At 44.9% G+C, this 24,060-nt stretch overlaps 1 protein-coding gene across 1 annotated transcript in view; it reads right to left on the reverse strand.

Moving 5' to 3' along the window:
• Nucleotides 1–24,060, reverse strand: part of ANO10 (anoctamin 10) — a 715,024-nt gene that overhangs the window by 589,827 nt on the left and 101,137 nt on the right. The window contains exon 10 of the mRNA XM_078663907.1: nt 22,042–22,233. Within this exon, the coding sequence (XP_078520033.1) occupies nt 22,042–22,233 (192 nt within the window). The remainder of the gene's footprint in view (nt 1–22,041; nt 22,234–24,060) is intronic.

A 24,060-nucleotide genomic window follows, 5' to 3' on the forward strand; every position in this document is an offset into this window, starting at 1 on the left:
TGGCAGTGCACCCATTGCCGGACCTGATGTGATCAACAGAATAGAGCTTTCACAGTCCTACTGAGAGAGAGAGAGAGAGAGAGAGAGAGAGAGAGAGATTTAGGATACACTCACATGAAGCTTTACCTTAGTACAGCAATTTACAGGGATGAATTTGTGTGCTACTGCTACAAACACTGTTGGAATTGCACTTTTTAGCTTGAGGCAAAATATGTGCTCATTACAGTAGAACTGAGTTGGTTATGGTGTCAAGCCAGTGATAATGATCATGGCTATGCGCCTGATCTATTTGTTATTGAATGTTATGATAAAGCCACTAGACCTGACGTATTTTTGTAAAAAGCATATGAGAACAGCAATAGGCATTTTGTTAGATGGAATTTCACATATTACCATAGTGGGCAATATATTTTTATGTTGGCCACCCAGTGTGACAAACCATAGATATAGAAGGTATTCTCTGTCAGAATCCTTGTTAGGCTGTAGGTATTTTGATAAGCCAACTGTAATTTTGACCCCTGCCTAACTTTATGGCTGTTTCCGATAGTTGCCTTGCGGAAAAGCTGAAGCTCAAAACTTTAGGACTCGGTTCGATATGGAAATATTATGTCAAATGCCATAGATCTAGTCTATTCGTACATTTACATCCATATAAATACATAGAGGGCATTTGGGCCAGCTGTCTTCTGTCATTGCATTGGTCTGTCTGAGTCTCATTTGCACTCTGCTTCCATTCATGAAAGTGAAGTGCATGGGGTAAAGGTTCAGTCGCCATCATTCATTGGCTCTCTTGTGCCTTCCAAAAACCCACACCCACTCTAAACCTGAAAAATTATCTTGCAACACAAAAACCCATACCTACCCTAAATGCTAAAAATTCCCTTGCCACCGAAAAACCCATACCCACCCTAAACCCTAAAAAATAACCTTATCACCTAAAATCCTATATCCACCCTAAACTCAAAAAAATACCATACCATCCAAAAACCCATACCCACCATAAACCCTAGAAAGTCCCTTGCCACCCAAAAACCCATATGCACCCTAAAATAAAAAAAAAAGCCCATATCACCTGAAAACCCATATCCTACCTAAAACCTAAAAAATCCCTTACCACCCAAAAACCCATCCCCACCCTAAACCCTACAAATTCCTGTGCCGCCCAAAAAGCCATACCCACCCTAAACCCTATAAAAGCCTATATCACCTAAAAACCTATACTCACCCTAAACGCTAAAATATTCCTTACCACCAAAAACCTATACCCACCCTAAACCCCAGAAATTCCATTGACCCCCAAAAACACATACCCACCCTAAACCTCACAACCAAAAACCAATAACCACCCTAAACCCTAAAAATTCCTTATCACCCAAAAACCCATACCCACCCTAAACCATAACATTTCCCTTGCCCCCCAAAAACCCACACCCAGCCTAAACGTTAAAAATTCTCTTGCTATAACTCACCATGTTTTATATTTCCATTGTACTTTGTATTGACACCTTGCCTTTTTGTTTTTGTTATCAAATAAAATTTTCTTGAACTTAAAAAATTCTCTTGCCACCTAATATGCTATACACACTGTAAACCCTACACAATTCGTTCCCACCAAAAATCCCACACCCATCCCAAACGATAAAAATACCGTTGCCACCCAAAAAACCCATACCCACCCTAAACCTAAAAATCCCTTTCCGCCCAAATACCCATAACCACCCTAAATCTAAAAAATACAGGTGCCACCTAAAAACCCCACCCTAAACAATACCTTACCACCCAAAAATCCACACCCACCCTGAACCCGAAAGATTCTTATGCCGCCCAAAAACCCATACCCAACCTAAACCCCCCAAATTCCTTTGCCACCCAAAAACCTATACCCACCGTAAACCCTAAGAAATCCCATATAACCTAAATACCCAACCCACCCTAAAACATAAGAAAAACCCTACCACACTAAAACCCATACCCACCTTTAACTCTAAAAAATGCCCTTATCACCTAAAAAAGTACTTACCCTAAACCCTAAAAAAGACCTTACCACCAAAAACCCATACCCACCCTAAACCCTAGACGTTCCATTGCCACCCAAAAACCCATAACCACCCTAAACCCTAAGATAAACCTCACAACCCATAACCACCCTAAACCCTTAAAATTCCTTATCATTGAAAAATCCATACTCAACCTAAACCATAAAATTTCCCTTGCCCCCCAAAAACCCATACCCATTCTAAACCTGAAAAATTATCTTGCCACCCAAAAACCCATACCCGCCCTAAATTCTTAAAATTCCCTTGCCACCCAAAAACCCATACCCAGCATTAACACTAGAAAATCCCTTATCACCCAAAAACCCATCCCCACCCTAAAACTTTCAAATTCATGTGCCACCCGAAAAGCTATACCCACCCTAAACCCTAAAAAAGCCATTATAACCTAAAAACCTATACTTACCCTAAACACTAAAAAAACCTTACCACCAGCAACCCATACCCACCCTAATCCCCAGAAATTCCCTTGCCATTCAGTAACACATACCCACCCTAAACCTCACAACCCAAAACCCATAACACGTTTTTTTACATCTCATGGTGTTCTTCTCTATCGTCAATGACATATAATTGTACATTAGTAGGAAGTATGTATGTGTATGTATGTGTCTTGTAAAGCGCACTGCTGCCCTGAGGCGTCGTGGCGCTGTACACCGCTGGGGAACCCGTCCTGGCTATCCCTGTGAGATGGTCCCTACTGGGTATCGCCAAGGTGAAACCAGGCATCCCCGGCGAATGTGGGGGGCCCTTGTAGAGATGAGGCAAGCTAATGCCCAGAGTTGCCGAGTGTGATCCCTGGTTAGAGTAGGCACCGAGGCAAGAATTATCGAGTCCGCTGACCCTGGTCCACGACCCTGCCGCGTCAGGAATTGAACCTTGGTCTCGGGCCGTTCTCTGCTTCCGGGTCTGCCGCCTCTAACCAGTGAGCCACACCACTCCAACATATTGCTGCCTTTAAAAAAAAAAAAGGTGGATGGCTACTTCTCATAGTACCAACTCCCATCATTACCATTTGGCATAATATTGCGACCCAGTTAAAATTTTAATTAAGCTGCTTGAAACCTTGCTGTTTGTTTGCTGCTGCCCGTGAGAGGAACCAATCCTTCGTCTGTTCCCTAGTTGTGGGGAAGGAAACGCTGCGACTTGCAGGACCCGCTCCGCGGGTCCCGCTGCGCCAGGAGCACACGGGGAGAGGAGGAGAAGCACCAACAGACCCCTCCCGCACCGGCAGGGCTGCGAGCAGGCTAGCAGGGACTCCGTTGACCAGGAGTCCCTGCGTGGAACACCTGTGGCCGCTCTCCCTGCCGGACACGCCCCCTGACAGCACAAAGGCCGTCCAGTGCACCCAGCCCTTGGGAAACCTTGCTGTTTGTTTGCTGCTGCCCGTGAGAGGAACCAACCCTTCGTCTGTTCCCTAGTTGTGGGGAAGGAAACGCTGCGCCAGGAGCACCCGGGGAGAGGAGGAGAAGCACCAACAGACCCCTCCCGCACCGGCAGGGCTGCGAGCAGGCTAGCAGGGACTCCGTTGACCAGGAGTCCCTGCGTGGAACACCTGGGGCCGCTCTCCCTGCCGGACACGCCCCCTGACAGCACAAAGGCCGTCCAGTGCACCCAGCCCTTGGGAAACCTTGCTGTTTGTTTGCTGCTGCCCGTGAGAGGAACCAACCCTTCGTCTGTTCCCTAGTTGTGGGGAAGGAAACGCTGCGACTTGCAGGACCCGCTCCGCGGGTCCCGCTGCGCCAGGAGCACCCGGGGAGAGGAGGAGAAGCACCAACAGACCCCTCCCACACCGGCAGGGCTGCGAGCAGGCTAGCAGGGACTCCGTTGACCAGGAGTCCCTGCGTGGAACACCTGTGGCCGCTCTCCCTGCCGGACACGCCCCCTGACAGCACAAAGGCCGTCCAGTGCACCCAGCCCTTGGGAAACCTTGCTGTTTGTTTGCTGCTGCCCGTGAGAGGAACCAACCCTTCGTCTGTTCCCTAGTTGTGGGGAAGGAAACGCTGCGACTTGCAGGACCCGCTCCACGGGTCCCGCTGCGCCAGGAGCACCCAGGGAGAGGAGGAGAAGCACCAACAGACCCCTCCCGCACCGGCAGGGCTGCGAGCAGGCTAGCAGGGACTCCGTTGACCAGGAGTCCCTGCGTGGAACACCTGTGGCCGCTCTCCCTGCCGGACACGCCCCCTGCCCTGTCAGCACCCCACATAACTGGGCGGGGTAGCCGCGGCGCGGGAGCGACCGGGAGCGACCGGGGCGAAGACCGGGCAAAGAGCGGGCCGTTTGAGGCCGTTCGAGGACATAGAGGACTGGCCTGGCCCACCCCCCTTGGTTCTCGTTATTTGACTCGTCCCTTTTGCACCAGTAAGTACTTTGTGGGCACTGCAACTCAAATATACCATGAGTACACGGGGCACTCGCAGTAAAACTGCATTGGGGCTGAGTAAGCCCAGCGGGACATTGGATGATTTCCTAGTGAAGACTAATCTAGCAATTGATGTGGAAATTATCAAAATGCAGAAGAGGGTGTCACTTGAGCTCGATGCGGCACGTAGGCTTTCTCAGACCTTTGCCAATTCAAAAAAATCTTCCCTAGGGAAAATCGCGTCTGCTGTATCTCCACAACATGCTTCTTGCCCTCCTCTACTGATAACCCATGCCGATGTTCACCATGCTTCCCCACCTCTGCCCCTTCCAGTAGAGCCCATACCCACCTCAACCTCTGTGCCCCCCAAAAATTTTGAGGGAATCGCACCCACTGGACCCGGAATTGCCATTAGCCCGCCGGACAGCCCTGACCCCCCTGACCTTTCTCCCCCTGTAGCAAAGAATAAAAACAAAGATGGCCCAACCCTAACAAAGAAAAACAATGCAAGATCTGCTTATGCCCGTAAAAAACCAAAAATTGCAAGGCTGCAGTTCTTTAATAACAGGAGAACCCTACCCACCACGGGGGAGACCATACAAGCGCCAAACTTGGATAAGCACCTAATAGGGGGGGACAGGGAACACAGTAATTTTAACGTGGTCCTTGACCCTACTCAAGGGCCTCTCCCCACACATGGTGAGAAACCAAAAGAGGGCAAAGTGAGCCAGGGAGTAATAGAGACAAGGGGGGTGAAGACGAAGATTTTCTCACGATAGTCTGGGGTACATTAAAACAACTACTGTTACCTTTAGAACTCAGACTCTCACGCATTGAGAATAATCTCCTTGAGATGGATAAGACCTTAGTCTCCCTGGCCACCCTTAGCCTAAAACAACTGGAAGCAACTTATCCTCATATTGGTGAGAGTACTCCTCAGGAGGATGACGATGGTATTCATCCGGCTCCAGAAACTAACGTTAGCTCTCTTGCACCTGAAATGCCACCCCCGGTCTTGCCCCTACCCCCACCAAAACCGACCCCAATACCCAAACCCCGCTCTAAGTCAAACGTCCCCTTTCCCCTAATACCAAAAATCCCAATACCAGTGGCAAAAGGCCCCGAGAACCAGACCTTACCCAACCCTATCCATAAGGCTGCCCACAAGCCCAATAAGACTAATATCCCCCCTACTGCGCGTATAACCAACCAGTACCATGGTCGCCAGAACTTTCGTGGGGGCTATATTGATCTTCCTCCTGACGCTGAGCCCTATGTCGTCATACTGGCTGGTGTACCACCACTTGACCCGCATTCTATGGAGACCCAGTGGTCCCTAATGAATAAGGTGATTCACTGGCTTAACATCAATAGACAGCTCCCCATTACTGTTAGGACTAGGATTCTAATGGTTAGGAGAGTGCCATGGGTGGGTCGTACCTATAAATCCATCCCTGGAGACTGCATAGTGGTTTCATTTGCAGACCGCCATACGGCCCAGCATATTACTACATGGGATTCACAGGACACTGACCAATCTATTACCACCAGACCCCTCACTTTTTTCTATCCCCCAAAACAGACTGTTGAGCCACCTGGGGCTTGGTCAATAGCCCACAACCGTAGATGGAAAGGTCATGGGGATGGTTGGCAACCCATTAATAACTGGTGGGAAGGAGCGCCCACTGTGAACAGGTTTGAGTGTTTGGATCAGGTGGATTGACTGGGAATTAGTGTCGCACCAATCCTTACCAATGTCCAAAATCCCCTAATGGAGACTGTCCCGAGTGAAAAATTAATGCCCATACCCCAAGTTCCAAGCCACGCTGGGATAGACCTAAACCCCCCTGAACACCACGCTCTTATTGCACAGGTCAAACTACAGGGAGACCCTAATCACCCGCAAGCTCGGATGGGCACAACGGGGATCGCAAGGCATCATCCACAGGAAATTGGAAACCCAATGCACTCTCTCCTTTCTTGGAATGTAGCAGGCCTCAGTAGTAAGATCACCCACAAACCTTGGCTGGAGATTGTGCAGAAGTATGGCATTCTATGCCTACAAGAAACCTGGCTTATAGAGGAAGTGCACATGTTGGGCTACCGAACTTTTCACTCCCCAGCTGTGCCATCAGCCCAGGGCCGCAACAAGGGGGGCCTGTGTACATATATCTCGAACGTAGGGGATGTAAAAGTTTGCGATTTCCAATCCAATCAGTACTTCCAAATCATACTATTTAAATGGGGCACTTCGCAAAAGGTGATTCTTGTGAATTTTTATAATAATTTGCCAATTAGCGAGGTGGAATCAAATTTGAACAATATGATCCATCATATTCACAAACTGAGAGATCAAGGCTCAGGGGAGCACATAATGTTGTGGGTGGGTGACTTTAATTGTCCCGTCTGTCCGTCTTCTGAGCTAGGCTTGTGCGGCCTGTCAGATCTCGGGGAGGACGGTCCTCTGCACTTCTCCCACACCAACATGGGGTCTCTTCTTAACAATGTTATATTTACCTTTGACCTCACTTTTATTAACCAGGCATGCTCCCCCCCGGTTCCCTTTGCCCCAACGTACAATGGAAGAGGTTGTAAATCCACAATCGATTTTGCCTTGATATCACCCACCCATCCTGACTTTATAACATTTTGGGAAACGGGGGATGACCCCATGAGTGATCATTATCCCATCACCTTTGGGGTAAATCTCATGGAGGGCAAAGTAAAGAAACCTAGTAAGGTTCTATATCCATTTGAGGTTACCCTAACTAAGATCAATGGGTATGTAATTAAATGGGAGAAAATGAACCCTACATCCTTCTTCCAAAACTTCCTATCCTCTTGCTCCACGGACATACTCGCTTGTTTAGAGGAAGACACCGACCCAAAGAGCATCATGGTTGCTTTCTCTAACATTCAGCGCCATATAAAAAATGCACTGACTAGGAACTGCAAAGTCAACGGGAGGCATACTCGTGGGTGGTTTGACTCTAGATGTACATCTACACTGAAAACCTTAAAGAAAGCTTTGTCTGCCGACCCTAAAGATAGGGTCCAAATTCGTCAAGCAAGGCACGATTATAAGCTGGCAATTAAACAACGGAGGGCGAAATTGAAGCAGGAGGCCTGGGAAGCTCTGGGGGAAGCCGCCAGGAATAAGGACAGCAATGCCTTCTGGAAAGTCATAAGATCTGTTTACAACTTAAAAGATAGAGATAACTCTGTAGAAGTGGCTATAACGGCTGAGCTCTGGGAAGAACATTATGGCAATCTTTATTCCAACACTACACAGGGTAATGCCCCAAACCCACGGAGGGTGACCTTACCCTCAGATAGCATAATTCAGGATAACCATCTAACTGTGTCCCCAGCACCCCCTTACCCCATTGAACTGGTATTTACCACATTAGAAGTGGAAGATGCCCTTTAGAGAAAGTCCTTCAGGTAAAGCCCCCGGCCCTGATCACACCCCAGTGGATCTCTATAAAACAGAACCGGATTTCTGGGTTCCCTTATTAACCAACGTATTAAATATGGGAAATAAATGCGGTTTTATAACCACCTGGTCGGACCCAATCGTAGTCCCCATATTTAAAAAAGGGAATAGGGACGACCCGGCTTGTTACCGTCCAATATCTCTATTGGACGGACTCATGAAAGTTGCTGGCAGGATTGTCCTTAAGAGGATACAACACTGGGAAGAAGAGAAGAAGGTTATCTCGGAGTTCCAATATGGGTTCCGAAAGGGACTAGGGACATTGGAGCAATGTCTAAACTTGTCCCTATTAGTCTCTAAATACACGCAGGCAAAAAAAGGGGACCTATTTGTCACCTTTGTCGACCTCAGCTCCGCATTCGACTGTGTGGACCATGCGATGCTCTGGTCGACACTGGAAGACATCGGGGTGGATTCAACTATCCTCACATTTATTAAAGAACTATATAGAGAAGCGGGGGCCAGAGTAAGATTTGGGACCCAGGGGCAATGTTCACAAAAATTCGCCATAAACAGAGGGGTGAGGCAAGGCTGCATACTTGCGCCCTTGCTTTTCACATTTTACATAAACTCTATCGCTGAGAGCTTAATTACTCTGTCAAGCGATTACCCGGCTGTTAATGGCAGGCCCGTACCCATTCTTTTATATGCCGATGACGCGGCAATCATGTCTAGGACAAAAGTAGGCCTACAGAGAGCAGTAAATGAATTTTCATCCTACATGGGTAAAAGAAATTTAAAGGTGAACATTTCCAAAACTTTCTCCATGCCCTGCTCCCAAAAGAACAACAGACCATCATGCTCAATATATTTAGATCAGCAAAAGATTGCCATTACAGACACTTTTTGCTATTTGGGCATTGTGTTTGATAGGTGGGGAAGGTGGAAACACGCAGTGTCAGCTAGGAAACTCGCCTTTACCCGTGCCATAGGTGCTTTAAGAACCTTTGCAGCCAAAATTGGGGGTAAACCTATCCAGGAAATGTTATAGATCTACCGGGCAAAGTGCATAGCTACGGCCACATATGGCGCAGGTCTCTGGGGGTTTGAGAATGTGTCCTCATTACAAACTTGCGAGAACATTTTCATCTGCTACTTATTAGGTGTGTCCAAAACCACGTCGACTTTTATGACTCACATTGAGACCGGCATTAAATACCTTAGCGACATTATAAAAATATCACCCTGTTTGCTCTGGCATAAGATTTGGACCACAGAGGAGTGCAAATTGAATAGAAATATCATAAAAGACTGTATGGCTTTGGACGGTGCAGCAAAAGTCAAGTGGCTGCGATACGTACAAACGATGTTTACTAACATTGGGCACTCTGAATTTTACGATGAACCAGAGACCCTACAAACCTTGACCAGACCGGCCCTTAAAAAACTATTATCCATACACTTAGAGAGCGCTAGATGGGACTCTGAGAAACTTAAAGGCACAACCCTGAGCTATCAGCAAATTACCCCTACTGAAGGCCTGCAATCTTATCTTGGGATTGAAAAAGCACCCTATGCTCGCATGCTTTTAACCAGGCTGCGCCTAGGGATTTTCTACCGCCTGGTCACTCTGCCGAAACAGAATGACTGGGCCTCATTGAAATTAATATGTCCATGCGACGACCATTCAACACAAAGTAACATTCACATCGTGTTCTTTTGTAATCTATATACCAGCCCGAGGAAATCATTTCTTCTACCTTTACTTAAACGCTGGGGGATAAGAACATGTAAATCTGCATATTTAAAATTATTGCTTTTAGAAGATGTGGATGTTATCTTTGCTGTTTCCCGCTTCTTAATGTCAGTGATGAAATTTAGAAACTCAATGAGGTAACTAATACATGTTTATATTGACTGATTAGTGCAAAACGAGGCCCTTCATCCGAATGATTGCTCTAGATTTTAATTTTTGGAGAAACGTTTTATTTATTTTTGTAACTTTGTTCATATGAAAACTGTTCTTAAACTGTCTGCATAAATTGTATTTGTATGCTTTTATGATTTATTGATAAATCGAATAAAGCTTATTTGATTTGATTTGAATTAAGCTGCTTGAGTCATGCAATTTCTAGAATTTCATGCTACACTTGTTATAAAAATTCCAGCGCCACCTCACATAGCTATAAGGCATTTGTGGCAAAAGTTTATCGCAAATTCATGGAACTAATACAAATGTCCAGAACATGAGAGCTTTTTCCTTATGCCACTTATGTTTTTTCGTGCTATGTTTTTACTGCAAAATTGCCAAACTCATTTTGTGCCCAAATATAGCACTACATATTGTATTTTGCATTTGTCTAATTTTATGATTTCGCATAATTTTCCTGAAAGTTTGCATAATTAAAGAAAAACAAACTAAGCAAATAGTGTACACGCTATCATTTACAAACTTTTTAAAATTATTTTTTTATTGACATTTTCATAATAACAAACATACAAAACATTTTGGAGGTCTGTTGCTCCACATCACCCCATGAAGTATCATTGTGCAATTAACATGGTATAACTTTACAAGCTTATTACCCAGTTTGTCTTGAAACTTTCCCTGTAAATCCAGCCAAAGCACGTTACACATTGTGAATGCATTCTTCCCCTGGTATGTACAAAAACATTTCCTGCTTACAGGGCTAGCGGCAAACGCCCTGTTATAGTGTGCTGAAGGGTTGTGCGTCGGTGTGTTTGGGTGGTCCAGTTCTGCCTTTTGTTATGTGCTGGCCCACTTCAGAAAGGGGTCCCATATGACACGTGGCCGGGATGCTGATGGCATCAGCTTCCAGAAGGTTGATAACTGTTCCTGACTAAATGTTACATCACAAATCCAATCGTCCACAGTTGGGGACCCTCTCCTCCCCCAAGGTATAGTAACTCTATGCTTGGCCAGTAATAACAAAAGAGCGTGTCATTTCCGGAGTCCCTGTGGTGTCACCTTTACATATCCCAATAAGCCCAACAGGGGGTCTGGGTCATTTGCTGTGCCCAGTAGGTCATGTATAATTTTAAAAACGGAGGTCCAAAAGTCATCCAGTTTGGGGCAGAGCCATGCCATGTGCAAAAATGTTGCCAGAGCGAATCCACATCTCCAGCAGCCGGCATCGTCCCGAAGTCCCAAGCTGTGAAGTTGAGCAGGACTTCTATAGAATCGATGTATACATTTGAAATGAATAAGGCGTAGCTTATAGTTCGGGAACAGTGCCGTAAGCTGATTGCAACAACATTACCATTGTTCCTCAGATAGCTCAGTGGGAAGGTCCGCATTCCATGCTTGCAGGGCTTTGGGCAATAACGAAGGGGCCGTGTTTTGCATGTTATTGTAGAGTCTGGTGATGAGTATATGAGGTGTGTGAACCTTAAGAACATTTTCAAGCACTAGCAGTGTGGGGTGGACTTGGGAATGTGTTGTGTAATTCTCTGCACATGGCCTTAAGTTTGTGATAGAAGAATTGTTCCGAAAATCGGACCGGACGTTCCTCCTCTAGCTCAGGAGGAGCTCTAAATGTCTCCCCTGGGTATAGGTCCGCAAAAGTGCGCAGTCCAATCGTAGAGCTAGTGCCCTACTTGTACCATCTCCCATGGTTGGTAACATCAGGTCATGTGCTAGGGGAATAGATGGGGCATACAGGAGTTTAAGGTGCTCTCTGACCCGTAGATTGTCCCATGCCCACCTCAATGTCTCCACCGTGTCTATTTCCCCATGAAGGCGTCTACCTGACTGATATAATGCCACCAAAAGTTGGATCGGCGCTGCCACGTCCAGCTCCACAGCAGTATGATGCTGGAAGGGGGTCCGGTGCACCCATCCCACCCTGAGACAGGGGCAGTGTTAGTAGTTCCCATGAGATACACGCCTGTCTGCCAGCCCATATTATAGAGATCAGTAATTAGCAAACTGAATTTAAAAAAAATTGTGTGAGCTGAATCAGGATATTGACAAACAGGTAGAGCAGTTTTGGTAGGATCACCATTTTGGCAATTGCTATTCCCCCTGCTAGGGAGAGCGGAAGATTGGCCCAGGCATAATTTTACACACTTGACAGGATGTCTGGCTTGCCGACATTGCCAAAAGGATTACTAGGCCTTCTTTCGTTATCCCTATAGTGTATCTGCACGCATCACACATCGTCCATCTGAATAGGTGAGTGCTGCCTATTTAGTTTAGTTCCAAACATATTATAATTTGCATGCCGATCTCTCACGGATCCTGCTCCGTTCATACGCACTATGCCTCAAGACAAGAAAAGGGCTCCTCGCTGGTCACTCATCCATGAAATCAAAACACTTCCCATATTGAATGATAATAAATACATTCTCTGCCAGCCCCACACTCCCTCATGGGTTAGCATTCTACCTGTCCAAAAATGTGCTTCAGCACCCCACATGAATCACTGTACAATACGATACAGTAGCAGCGCCTAATTCCTAATGTCAAGATCAGGCTTTCATTGGCTCTTCACCCTTCCCAGTACCACCGTACCTGCTGCACTAATCATAGCTGCTTCCTTATGCTCGATTCTGGGACTTGGACTAGACTGCAGGGAGATTTACACCTCTTTCATCTCTGTTGCCACTGTGGCGTAGAGTAGATTGGAGGAGTGTGTTATACAGTGGAGTATCGTACAATGGAGTGTCCTAGAGTGGGGCGTTGTAGAGTGGAGTGGCATGCAGTGGAGTAGAGTGTTACAGAGTGGAATGGCATAGAGTGGAGCGGCATGTAACGTAGAGGTTTAGAGTGCAGTGGAGTGGTGTAGAGTGTCATGCCGTAGAGAAGAGTGGAGTGGCATGTCGTACATTAGAGTGGAGTGTTGCGCCATAGAGTTACGTGTCGTACAGTGTTGTGTCATGGAGTAGACAAGAGGAGAGTGTCATACAGTGGACTGTTGTAGAGTGCTGTGGAATGAAGTGTCGTACAGTGTGGTAGTGTGGACTAGAGTGGAGTGGCGTAGACTGGAATAGTGTACAGTGAGGTGGCATAGAGTGGAGTAAATTGAGTGGAGGGGTGTGTTGTAGAGTAGAGCGAAGTGGAGTACAGTACATTGGTGTGTCAGAGTAGAGTGGAGCTGCGTAGAGTAGAGTGGTATGCCATATAGTAGAGTTGAGTGGTGTGTTATAGAGTGGCATAGCATACGGTGTAGGGCATAAAGTGAAGTGGCATAGAGTGGAGTGGTGTAGAGTAGTGTTGTGTAGAGTGCAGGAGAGTGTACTGACAAAGTGTGGTGCTGTAGAGTGGAGTGCTGTATAGTGTTTTTATGTGGAGTAGAGTGGAGTAGCATACAATGGAGGAGAGTACTGTAGAGTGGAGTGGCTACAGTGGAGTAGAGTGTTGTACATTGTGGTAGAGTAAAGTGGCATAGAGTGTCGTCGAGTGGAGTGGCATATAGTCGTGTAGAGTAAAGTAGTGAAGTACAATGAAGTAGAGTGCAGTAGTGTTTCATTGAGTACAGTGGAGTAAAGTGGTGTGGAGTGGCCTAGCTAGAGTTGTACAGAGTGTTGTAGAAGGGAGTATAGTTTTGTATAGTGGCATATAGAGTGGAGTAGAGTGTTGTAGAGTGGCATAGAGTGGAGTAGAGTGCCGTAGAGTGGCATAGAGTGGAAAAGTGTAGCAGTGGAGTAGAGTGTTGTGGACACGGGTAAAATGTCATAGTGTAGAGAAGCGTGTTGTATTGTGGAGTGATGTGTTGCAGAGAATAATAGGGGGGTGTAGCGTTTGTGAACCATAAACCTGCACTTGAGCTAGTCCCATGAACAAAACTCTGGTCAGTTTTGGAGAGGATGGGGGTCCCTAGTAACATATCAACATTAATCTGCTTGCTCAATGACAGTTATGTCCAGGTGTGGAGGGCTAGTCAGGGTTAACTGGCAGACTGCATCACCATGAATAAAGGGGTGCGGCAGGGATACATGCTTACTCCAATATTTTCCTTTTAGTTATATGATCTAGTTGCATAGTTCGTGCTAATGCATCTCCAATACATGCAGATAGCAAAGACTCTCTGTTATTGTTTGCGAAAGATATACTGCTTGCCTCAAAAACCAGTAGAGGGTTACAACTTTTAATTAAATACTTTTTGCTGATCTGCATAGAGAGTAGACTGGGGACAAACTTCTCCAAAACAGATTATATAACCATCAATCTTCAAAAATCATACCAGGAGAATATCCATGAGTGGAGTAAATCTTAAAAGGGTAAAAATGGACTTTGAGTATTTGGGACAAAGATAATGGCACATTTGTCTTCGACAAATCATTAATCTGAACCTGCCTCTGTCTTAACTTCCTTGGCCCAACGTTACACAATTCTTCCACCTAATTTCCAATGATTCAGCATGAATATGTATTTCTCAAAATGTCTATGATCACATACATTCTCTTTGTCAACCATTATAATACTATAGTCACACACCATCTCTGTGGGGACCTTGACATCTCTATAATCACACACTATCTCTGTGGGGACCTGGGCATGTCTATAATCACACACTATCTCTGTGGGACCGCGACATCTCTATAATCACACACTATCTCTGTGGGGACCTGGGCATGCCTATAATCACACACTATCTCTGTGGGGACCTTGACATCTCTATAATCACACACTATCTCTGTGGGGACCTGGGCATGTCTGTAATCACACACCATCTCTGTGGGGACCTAGGCATGTCTATAATCACACACCATCTCTGTGGGGACCTGGGCATGTCTATAATCACACACTATATCTGTGGGGACCTGGGCATGTGTATAATCACACACTATCTCTGTGGGGACCTGGATATCTCTATAATCACACACCATCTCTGTGGGGACCTGGGCATGTCTATAATCACACACCATATCTGTGGGGACCTGGGCATGTCTATAATCACACACCATCTCTGTGGGGACCTGGGCATGTCTATAATCACACACTATGGGGCCTATTACGATTGCGTTTTTTCCGCATCCTCCTGGCCGGCGGAAGCCACCGCCTGCCCGGAGGATGCGGAAAAACCGCAGCGGACCCACCAAAGACCCACCGCCACATTAGGATGGCTGGTGGGTCCTGGTTTCCGTCCACAGCTTTTCCGCCGCAGTTGGCTTACATCCGCGGCGGAAAAGCTGTAATATGGTGGCGGTGTCTCTCAGACACCGTCAGCCATATTAGGATGGGTTTAAAAAAATGCTTTTGCGCGGCGTGTTTTCCGCCGTGGAAAAGCATTTGTAACTTCACTTCGGGGGGCCCGTTGCGGGCCCCCTGGGTGAAGGGGGCGTGGGGTATGCACATGGGGGGTACCTATGGTAACCCCCTGCATTTGCGTGAACAAAGTAGCAGGCACCGCGCGGTGCCTGCCGCTTTGTGCATGCAAATGCACAACTTACATTTTTAACATTGCGGCGGGTGCTGCTTCAAGCAGCACCCGCCGCAATGTTAAAAATACAGGATGTGACCGCCAGGGTGGCGGTCACATCCTAATTTGCACGGAGGGACCACCGCTGCCCCTGCGGACGGTCCCTCCTACTCTATGGTGGCGGACGGACTCAGGTCCGTCCGCCATCATAATCGGCCCCTATATCTGTGGTGACCTGGGCAGGTGTATAATCACACACTATCTCTGTGGGGACCTGGATATCTCTATAATCACACACTATCTCTGTGGGGACCTGGGCATGTCTAAATAACACACTATCTCTGTGGGGACCTGGGCAGGTGTATAATCACACACTATCTCTGTGGGGACCTGGGCATGTCTAAATAACACACTATCTCTGTGGGGACCTGGGCATGTCTATAATCACATACATTCTCTTTGGCGACTGTGGTAATATTATAGTCACACAACATCTCTGTGTGGACTTGAGCATTCCTGTAATTAAACGCAAGCTCTGTTTTGGCTTGAGCATCATCAGCTTTGCATTCTCTGTATGGGGCTTTGAAATACTGAAAAGTAGTAAAGTTAGACTTTTGGTCTAAGTTTACATTTGTGAAACTGAAAAGTAGAAAAGTTAGATTTTGTGTTTAACTTTACCTTTGTGAATCAGGCCCTATTTTAATGAGGACTGAAACACAAAAAACGATAATAAAACACTATCTTTTTGGGGGCTTGAACATCACTATAAAAACATATAATCTCTGTGGGGACTCGAGCATTCCTGTAATTAAATGCAAGCTCTGTTTCGACAGGAAACACCAGGGAGTGCCACGAGGCACAGGATCAAGGCTGATTCGCATTTAGCTGGGTCTGAACTGGGGTGACGAAGTAAGCTAAAGAACGATGATGGTTTCAGCCCAGATTTGTGACTGGGGGTAAGTGACTGAAAAGTTTCAGCACTCCGTCCATCATCTCCTTGTGTTTGCTTTGTTTGCCCTAAATTGGCAGGGTATGCCCAGACGTGGGTCCCTTGCTCACTCTGCCACTGGATTCAAGCTAGCCTGGCTGATGAGGGGGTGTTACCTGAAACCTGTCCCAGGATGCTTGTTTCCGGTCCAGGCAAGAACTGGCTTCGCAGTTCAGGCTGGACTGTTGCCATGAGGCACAGGGTCAAGACTGATTGGGGTATAGCTGGGTCTGAACTGGGGTGACGAAGTAAGCTAAAGAACGATGATGGTTTCAACCCAGATCTGTGACGGGGGTAAGTGACTGAAAGGTTTCAGCACTCTGTCCATCATCTCCTTGTGTTTGCTTCGACATGAACATCATCAGCTTCACATTCTCTGTATGGGGCATTGTGAATATTGAAATGTAGTAAAGTTAGACTTTTGGTCTAAATTTACCTCTGTGAACACTGAAAAGTAGTAAAGTTAGACTGTTAAGTTTACCTTTGTGAATTGGGCCCTATTTTAATGAGGACTTAAACACAATCACCTGCATGCACTATCTCTGTGGGAACTTAAACATCGTATAAAGGCACACTATATTTGTGGGGACTTAAACAACACTGTAACAACACACCATCCCTGTGGGGACTTGAACATCTCTATGATAACACACTATCTCTGTGGGGACTTACACATCGCTGTACTACCATGCCATCTCTCTGGGGACTTGAGCATTCCTATAAATACACACAACCTCTGTGTGGACTTGAACATCCTTAGCATCACACTCTTTATAATGGGATTTAAGCTTTGAATGTGCCCACTATTGCTAAGGAGACTTAAACACAATGATCTTCACCCACTATCTCTGTGGGGACTTGAACATCTATTTTGGCAAAACTTTTAGCAACTAATCAAGCTCTGGGTTCCACTTGACCATATTCCTTAGTTCCATATGTGAATTTCTTTATGTGTTTGTTCCCTTATCTCCAAAGATTTTAAGCACTAATAAATAGGTTAAATACAGCTTTAAGGGTCTTTCTTTAAGCGTGATATGATATTTTCTGCCACATTAACAGAATCTGTCTTTAATGTATACCCCTAGTACATAGTAGCAATTGATATATGAATAGATTATAATGTTGTTTGTGTATATTGTTGATAAAATAAACATTTAGCCATGTACCTTTGACTGTATTCAATCACAAATAGTATTACGGACTAGGTTCCCACAAGGATGGTAGCACGTGTTCAAGTCCCCACAAGGATGGTGCTGTGCGCACGATTAAATAACAATATATTTGCAAATTTGAAGCAGGATCCTGTATAATGAATTTTTTCTTAACATTTTTCTGTTATTAGTGTATTTTAAAAACATTGGGAAAGGTTAGTCCCCACAAGGCTGGCATTCACACATAGTCCCCACAAGGGGAGAGAGAGAGAGGTGGGGGGTGGGGTGGGGTGGTGTGTGTGTGTGGGGGGGGGGGGGGGGGGGGGTGGGTGTGTGTGTGTGTGTGTGTGTGTGTGTGTGTGTGTGTGTGTGTGTGTGTGTGTGTGTGTGTGTGTGTGTGTGTGTGTGTGTGTGTGTGTGTGTGTGTGTGTGTGTGTGTGTGTGTGTGTGTGTGTGTGTGTGTGTGTGTGTGTGTGTGTGTGTGTGTGTGTGTGTGTGTGTGTGTGTGTGTGTGTGTGTGTGTGTGTGTGTGTGTGTGTGTGTGTGTGTGTGTGTGTGTGTGTGTGTGTGTGTGTGTGTGTGTGTGTGTGTGTGTGTGTGTGTGTGTGTGTGTGTGTGTGTGTGTGTGTGTGTGTGTGTGTGTGTACGTGTGTACGTGTGTATACACACTCTGTTCCGATGTTCATTATTATTACGCATTTCCTGACCTACTCATATGATTTAGCTGAAAATCTACACTAAGGGGCTGAACCTACTTAAGGAAATAATGACACTCACCTTTTTTTGTGGACTACAAATACCATCGTGCCTTGAGCACCTATTGTGAGTCACACCCACTCAGGGCAATATTATTCAATAAATGTCAAATGACTCAAAAGGTGAGCTTTCACTCCCTACAGTGCAGCAGCCCATGATTAAGCGGCACTCCTCCGCCTCAAAACGCGTCGGGCAGGACATTAATTGCATGGAGATTGGAAAGCGAGATATATGAGGTGAACAAACCGGATGGTGGGGACAGAGTCGTGTGCCTTCTCAGAGCACAAGGGTGTTTTGTTTTTCGATATAGATATATAGATAGATAGATATATATATATATATATATATATGTATGTATGTATATATATATATATATATATATATACACACTGGGCTTTGCCATTACCTTAAATGGCAATGTTAAATTAGCAGTTTAAAACTGCTCTACCAGTCTGCAGTAGCAGTCTGAAAGACATATTTTACCTTGTTGCTCTCTGGGTTGGTGACACAACTAGCACTGCAGTCCATCAGAGACACTTCAAACTCACTGGCCCCAGGTACACCTAGTAGCATATACTACGGACTTACAAGTAAGTTGGGCTATGCCAATTGGGTGTAAGTCAAGAATCCTGATTAGCTGGGCTCAGGGCATTTCCGAGCCATTACACCACTGCCTAGTAGTCAAAATGGGGGCAAAAGTGGAGGTGAACCTACAAAAAAGACTGTTTCCTTACAACATCGGTGTCTGAGTCACCACCCTCCAGTCACAGAAATGCAGTCAATACACATCCACTGTCTTGGAAAGCTGTCTAGACTTCACATCATTGCCATGCTAAAAACACCAAGGGCCATTCAAAATGGATCCCATTGGCCCCACTAATCATACTATCATCACACAAAGTCCTACTACCATATATGTGCCATACACTCATTGCATATTTGTGCACATGGAATGTCAGCGCAAGGATCCCGGCTCAGATAACAGCTGGGCTTTACACGAGAGGCGTGAGTAGACCACACTCTTCTTGATATAGAAAAGAATATCTGGTTACACTAATGATTCACAAGAACTCAGTATACTTCCACCATGCTAAAAACACCAAGGGCCATTCAAAATGGATCCCATTGGCCCCACTAATCATACTATCATCACACAAAGTCCTACTACCATATATGTGCCATACACTCATTGCATATTTGTGCACATGGAATGTCAACGCAAGGATCCCGGCTCAGATAACAGCTGGGCTTTACACGAGAGGCGTGAGTAGACCACACTCTTCTTGATATAGAAAAGAATATCTGGTTACACTAATGATTCACAAGAACTCAGTATACTTCCACCATCGTTTCATGCAACTGATACTGGGCATTGGCAGAAGCCCGATGCCTCCTATGAGGGTACACGTTGTGCACCCTTACAGGTTATGAACCTCGCTTTATCAGAGACATGCCTAGGCCTCTGAGAACATGCAAGATTAGAGAGCGGACCATGCTAAACAAAAAGTCAGAATACACATTTCTTATGCAGTCAGGCATTCAGGACAAGGGTACACACAAGTTAACCATCCAGGAGAAATGCCCATCCCAACACCTATATTAAAGGTTTGGCCTATACTTAAATCTTGTTTCCAGCCACGATGGCAGGTGCATGATAGCGGTATTAGGGGCAGATTACAATTTTTGTACTAAGACACTAATGAAACGTGCAGATTTTGATAGATTAGTCTTTGGAATCTAAGTTTTTTCAGAAGATGTTTTCAGAGTCTATGTTTTCAACCACTAGCAGGGGAAAGAGGTAAAGGCTTAATAATGCAAGGAGATAAAAGTCTAAAAGAGGGCAGGAAGGACTGACAGTTTTGAAAATTAGATGTGCTCCATAGTGGATATGTTGGAGAAGGTGGTGCATGATGTTGACTGAACCTGCCTTTCGCAACTGCCCACAACCAGTTTGTAGTTGCATTTATATCCTCAGTTTTGGTCTGAGCATTGCTGACCAGACCACAGTCTCTGTGTACTCTGTATTCAATGGTGTTCCTGTTGCTCCCAGTGCTCCCCCTGAATATAGGACTGGCCGAACAACTTGGTTAGACAGTAGACCGACGGAAGAAGGTCTGAAATGTTAAAAATCACTGCACTACAAATTGGGAGAATTGTACTGGGCCAATTTTGTTGCTGGTATAGGGCTGCATTGCTGCAATATTTTTCTCTGCATTTTACATCTCATGGGCTTTGCGGTAAAAGGGTGGTGCATGCAGGATTCTTTCTGTAGTCTCAATCTCTCCTCAACTGTATTTTGTTCATGAATTGTAATGTAAATGTCAGAAGATCCTGAGTCATTTGGTTTGATGGCCCAATTTGACCATCCATCACCAACGTAACATGTTAACAGGTGAAACGTTCGACCCCATCAAAAGGAATCTTTGCCCATGGTTGAACCTTGCAAGTTCATCTTGCTCAGTCTGTTTTGAACAAAGAACATTTACACTACTGAGGGCTTTGACAATAGCCCTAATCGTTAAACCCTAGCCCAATCCCTTACGAATGCATAACTGCAACGGGTGAAGGGATAGCTCCCACCAAAAAGAATTTCCTGCCCAGGGTTGATCCTCACAGACTGATTTTAATTTTGCCTTGTCAAGCTCATTTGCACAAACACGATTTGCTCTAGTTTTATAACTACTAAGCCTGATTTTAAACAATTTATTTTAGAGTTGTATAGGCGGATTGAACATAAATCTATACTAGTCTGCGTCCATGCACAAATACAGACTTGCACTGAATTTAAAATTATTAAGCCAGCTTTAACAATCATATTATCAGTAAAGATGTAACCCTCAAGAGTAAAATGACTGTTTGTCAATTTTGCCTTGCCCAACTCATTTGCACAAACACCATTTGTCCTAGTTTTATAACTAGGCCTACTTTAAATTTTTTATTTTGCTAATAAGATCGCCCAGGGTGGTATTTGTAGATTTAACATAAGTGTACAATAGCCTGCATATTTACACGAATACAGATTTGCACTAACTTTAAAATGATTAAGCTGGCTTTAAGAATCATTTGGGGCCAGATGTAGGAACCCTAATACCGGTCGGTAATGGCCGAAATTACCGGATTTCAGCCGTTACCGACATAGGCATTTGGGATATAGGTGGCTACATTTCAGATTCGGTAATTTACCGAATCGGTATTTAAGAATTCGGTAAATTACCGAAGGAAACACTCAAGTGAGTGCTTTTCACTTGTAAGGATTTGTTATTTACCACCAACTACAAGTTGGTGGTAAATAACGAAAACCGTTAAAAAGCAATTATGTGCTTTTTTAACAGTGCCATGTGGCAGACATACATGCCCTTAGGCATGCCCTTAGGGCATGTATGTCTGCCACATGTGCACCCATGCACTATTCAGGGGTGCAACTGGGTGTCAATGTGACACCCTGCCACCCTTGTAGGTCTTCCCCCCCTTACCGATTCGGTATTTACCGAATTTTACAGATTCTGTAAAAATTACCGAAGTAATACCTACATACCATTTACCCATTCTAAAATACAGGATCGGTAAAATTCTGTATTTTAGAATCGGTAAATGGTTTTTACGCCCTTGAGATGCAACTCCCAGAGTAGAATGAATGATTGTATCTTCTACACAGCGTATTCCGGTTTTATGGCATACAAATCGCAAATTTTGTAGTCTGAGCCACGAAATTGTTATGGTTTTAATTAACTGAAACAATAAAGATTAAACTTGAAATTTTAGTCAGGATTTGTAACTAGCACTCACACTTGAATTATTCTTTATTTTTTTTTGTTTTAGAGCTCATAAGTGAAGCCTCGGTAGGCAAAGGTTTTTATGAATCGGGCAGTAGGTTTCTATATTTATAGGTAAATACAAGAAGCAAAATACCTGCCAGACTCCGATATTGGCCGCTGGTTCTGAAAACGGACGTCTGAAGACACAACACATTTTTAAGGCATCGGAGTAGATTTCTGTGACGTTGTTCAGCACTGCGAAGACAGCCGCCAGCGGGTATACGCAAGAGAAGAGGCTTACGTAGCCAAACTGCAGGAACAGCTCCAGGTAATCATCAAATGTGCCCTGAAAAAAAACACAATAAGTGCCAATCAGCTATAACATGCATGTACTTCTTTACAAGCTCTATTCTTCCTGACTCGTGCTGTTTCTGATAAAAAAAAATGTAATGGATATACGCGAGGATGCATGCAACTGCGTAATGTTCAGATTGACTGAAATTGTGGGGATTTGACATCCAGAATCTTTAAAAACAAAAACTGCTTACAGAGCATCTACACTTACATTACACAGGGTCAGATTAATTTTGATGCACGGGGTGATAAAGGGCGTGGTTACGATTTTAGAGGATGGGATACTCCGTCATAAATGAGACGGATATCCCGTCCGCCGTATTACAAGATCCATAGGATATAATGGGATTGTAATGCAGTGAGAACCTGGAACTCGTTTCCTCCTTCGCTCCGTGCCATCACCTCCATCCAGATCTTCAAAGCGGACCTCAAATCTCTTTTATTCCAAAGACACTTTCAGAACTAATTCCCTCCTTCTCAGACCCTGCCAGGAAGTTCTTTAGTCATTGTAAATTTGTCACATATGTTTATATTTTTGCTTATACTTCCTGTGCTTGCTGTGTTTGAAATTGTGTTCCTTTTGCCTGTGTTGTTTTGATTCTATGGCCTGCTATTGTTCGCCAGGAAGTTCTTTAGTCATTGTAAAATTTGTCATATTTATTCTTACTTTTGCTTATACAGTCTGTTCATGCTATTTTTGTTTGCTCTATTCCTGCAACAGTTCTCTCATGTAACGTAACGTGTTCTATTGTACAGTGCTCTGACACCTTCGGGTAAAGCTTTATAAAAATGCATTAAAAAAATAAATAAATAAATAAATCACAGGCCCTAAGCGATAAGCACAGAATCACACGCTCAGTCTATGAGTAGGAGATCACAGTGGAAAGGCTATGACTTTTCCCAATTAACTCTCAAACCAGACACAGTTAGAGGAATAGTTTGAGCTGCTGCACCAATTGTGCTTCAACACTTCAAGTCCCCGAAGTTGCCTCAGCATCTCTGACTTTAGCTACAAAAGATATAACCAAATATTTACACAGTTCCATGGAATTAGTCAATGGACAGTCCTTCCACATCTGGGCTACTTTCGCCTCCATAATTCCCCTACATTACTGAAGAAATGCACCTTATCGTCACCAAAGATTTTAAGGTTCGCCTGAGGCAGCACAGCAATCTTCAAACTTCTTTCCTACAGAGCTGCCTCACTGCTCCAAATTGCTTTCTCACTCTCTTCATAGCTAGGGCAATCTGGGAAGACTCTTATTCTGATTTTATCCAAATTAATATCTTGATTTTCTCTGGCAACCCTCAAAATTCTTCCATAGTCTACAAAGTGTTCAATTCTTACATCTATGGGTCTGTTTGTCCAATTGTGCTGCTCTCGGACACGCAGACCTGTGGGCTCTTCCACCAAGAATGCTTTTGATAATTTAGTGTAAGGTACTACTTTGCTGTCAAATCCTATATTGCATGAGATACAATGCAATGCTCGTCCAGTCAACTTTTCTAGGCAGTAATTCACCCACGGCTTTCATCGCCTTCAAAAACGCTTCAAAGGTCAGAGTCCAGCTCATGTGATGTGTCTCTAAGGGCTCGGGCTGGCGCTTCAGTAACCTTATCATAAGGGCTCTGAACAGGGATGTTAGGATGATTAGCTAGAAATGTTCAATCTACCACGAGTGTGAGTACAAACCACTAAGCTTGGCAATGCTGTTCTTTGTTCAACAGACTCATCCCGTAAATGTTGTGTTGCTTGGAGATGCAGGAATTCCAGAGGGAGACACCTTAGCGACTCGGCATTACATGGCCTCGAAAGTAA

Source organism: Lissotriton helveticus, chromosome 10 (assembly GCF_964261635.1).
Source record: "Lissotriton helveticus chromosome 10, aLisHel1.1, whole genome shotgun sequence".
In the NCBI taxonomy this organism is placed as follows: domain Eukaryota; kingdom Metazoa; phylum Chordata; class Amphibia; order Caudata; family Salamandridae; genus Lissotriton; species Lissotriton helveticus.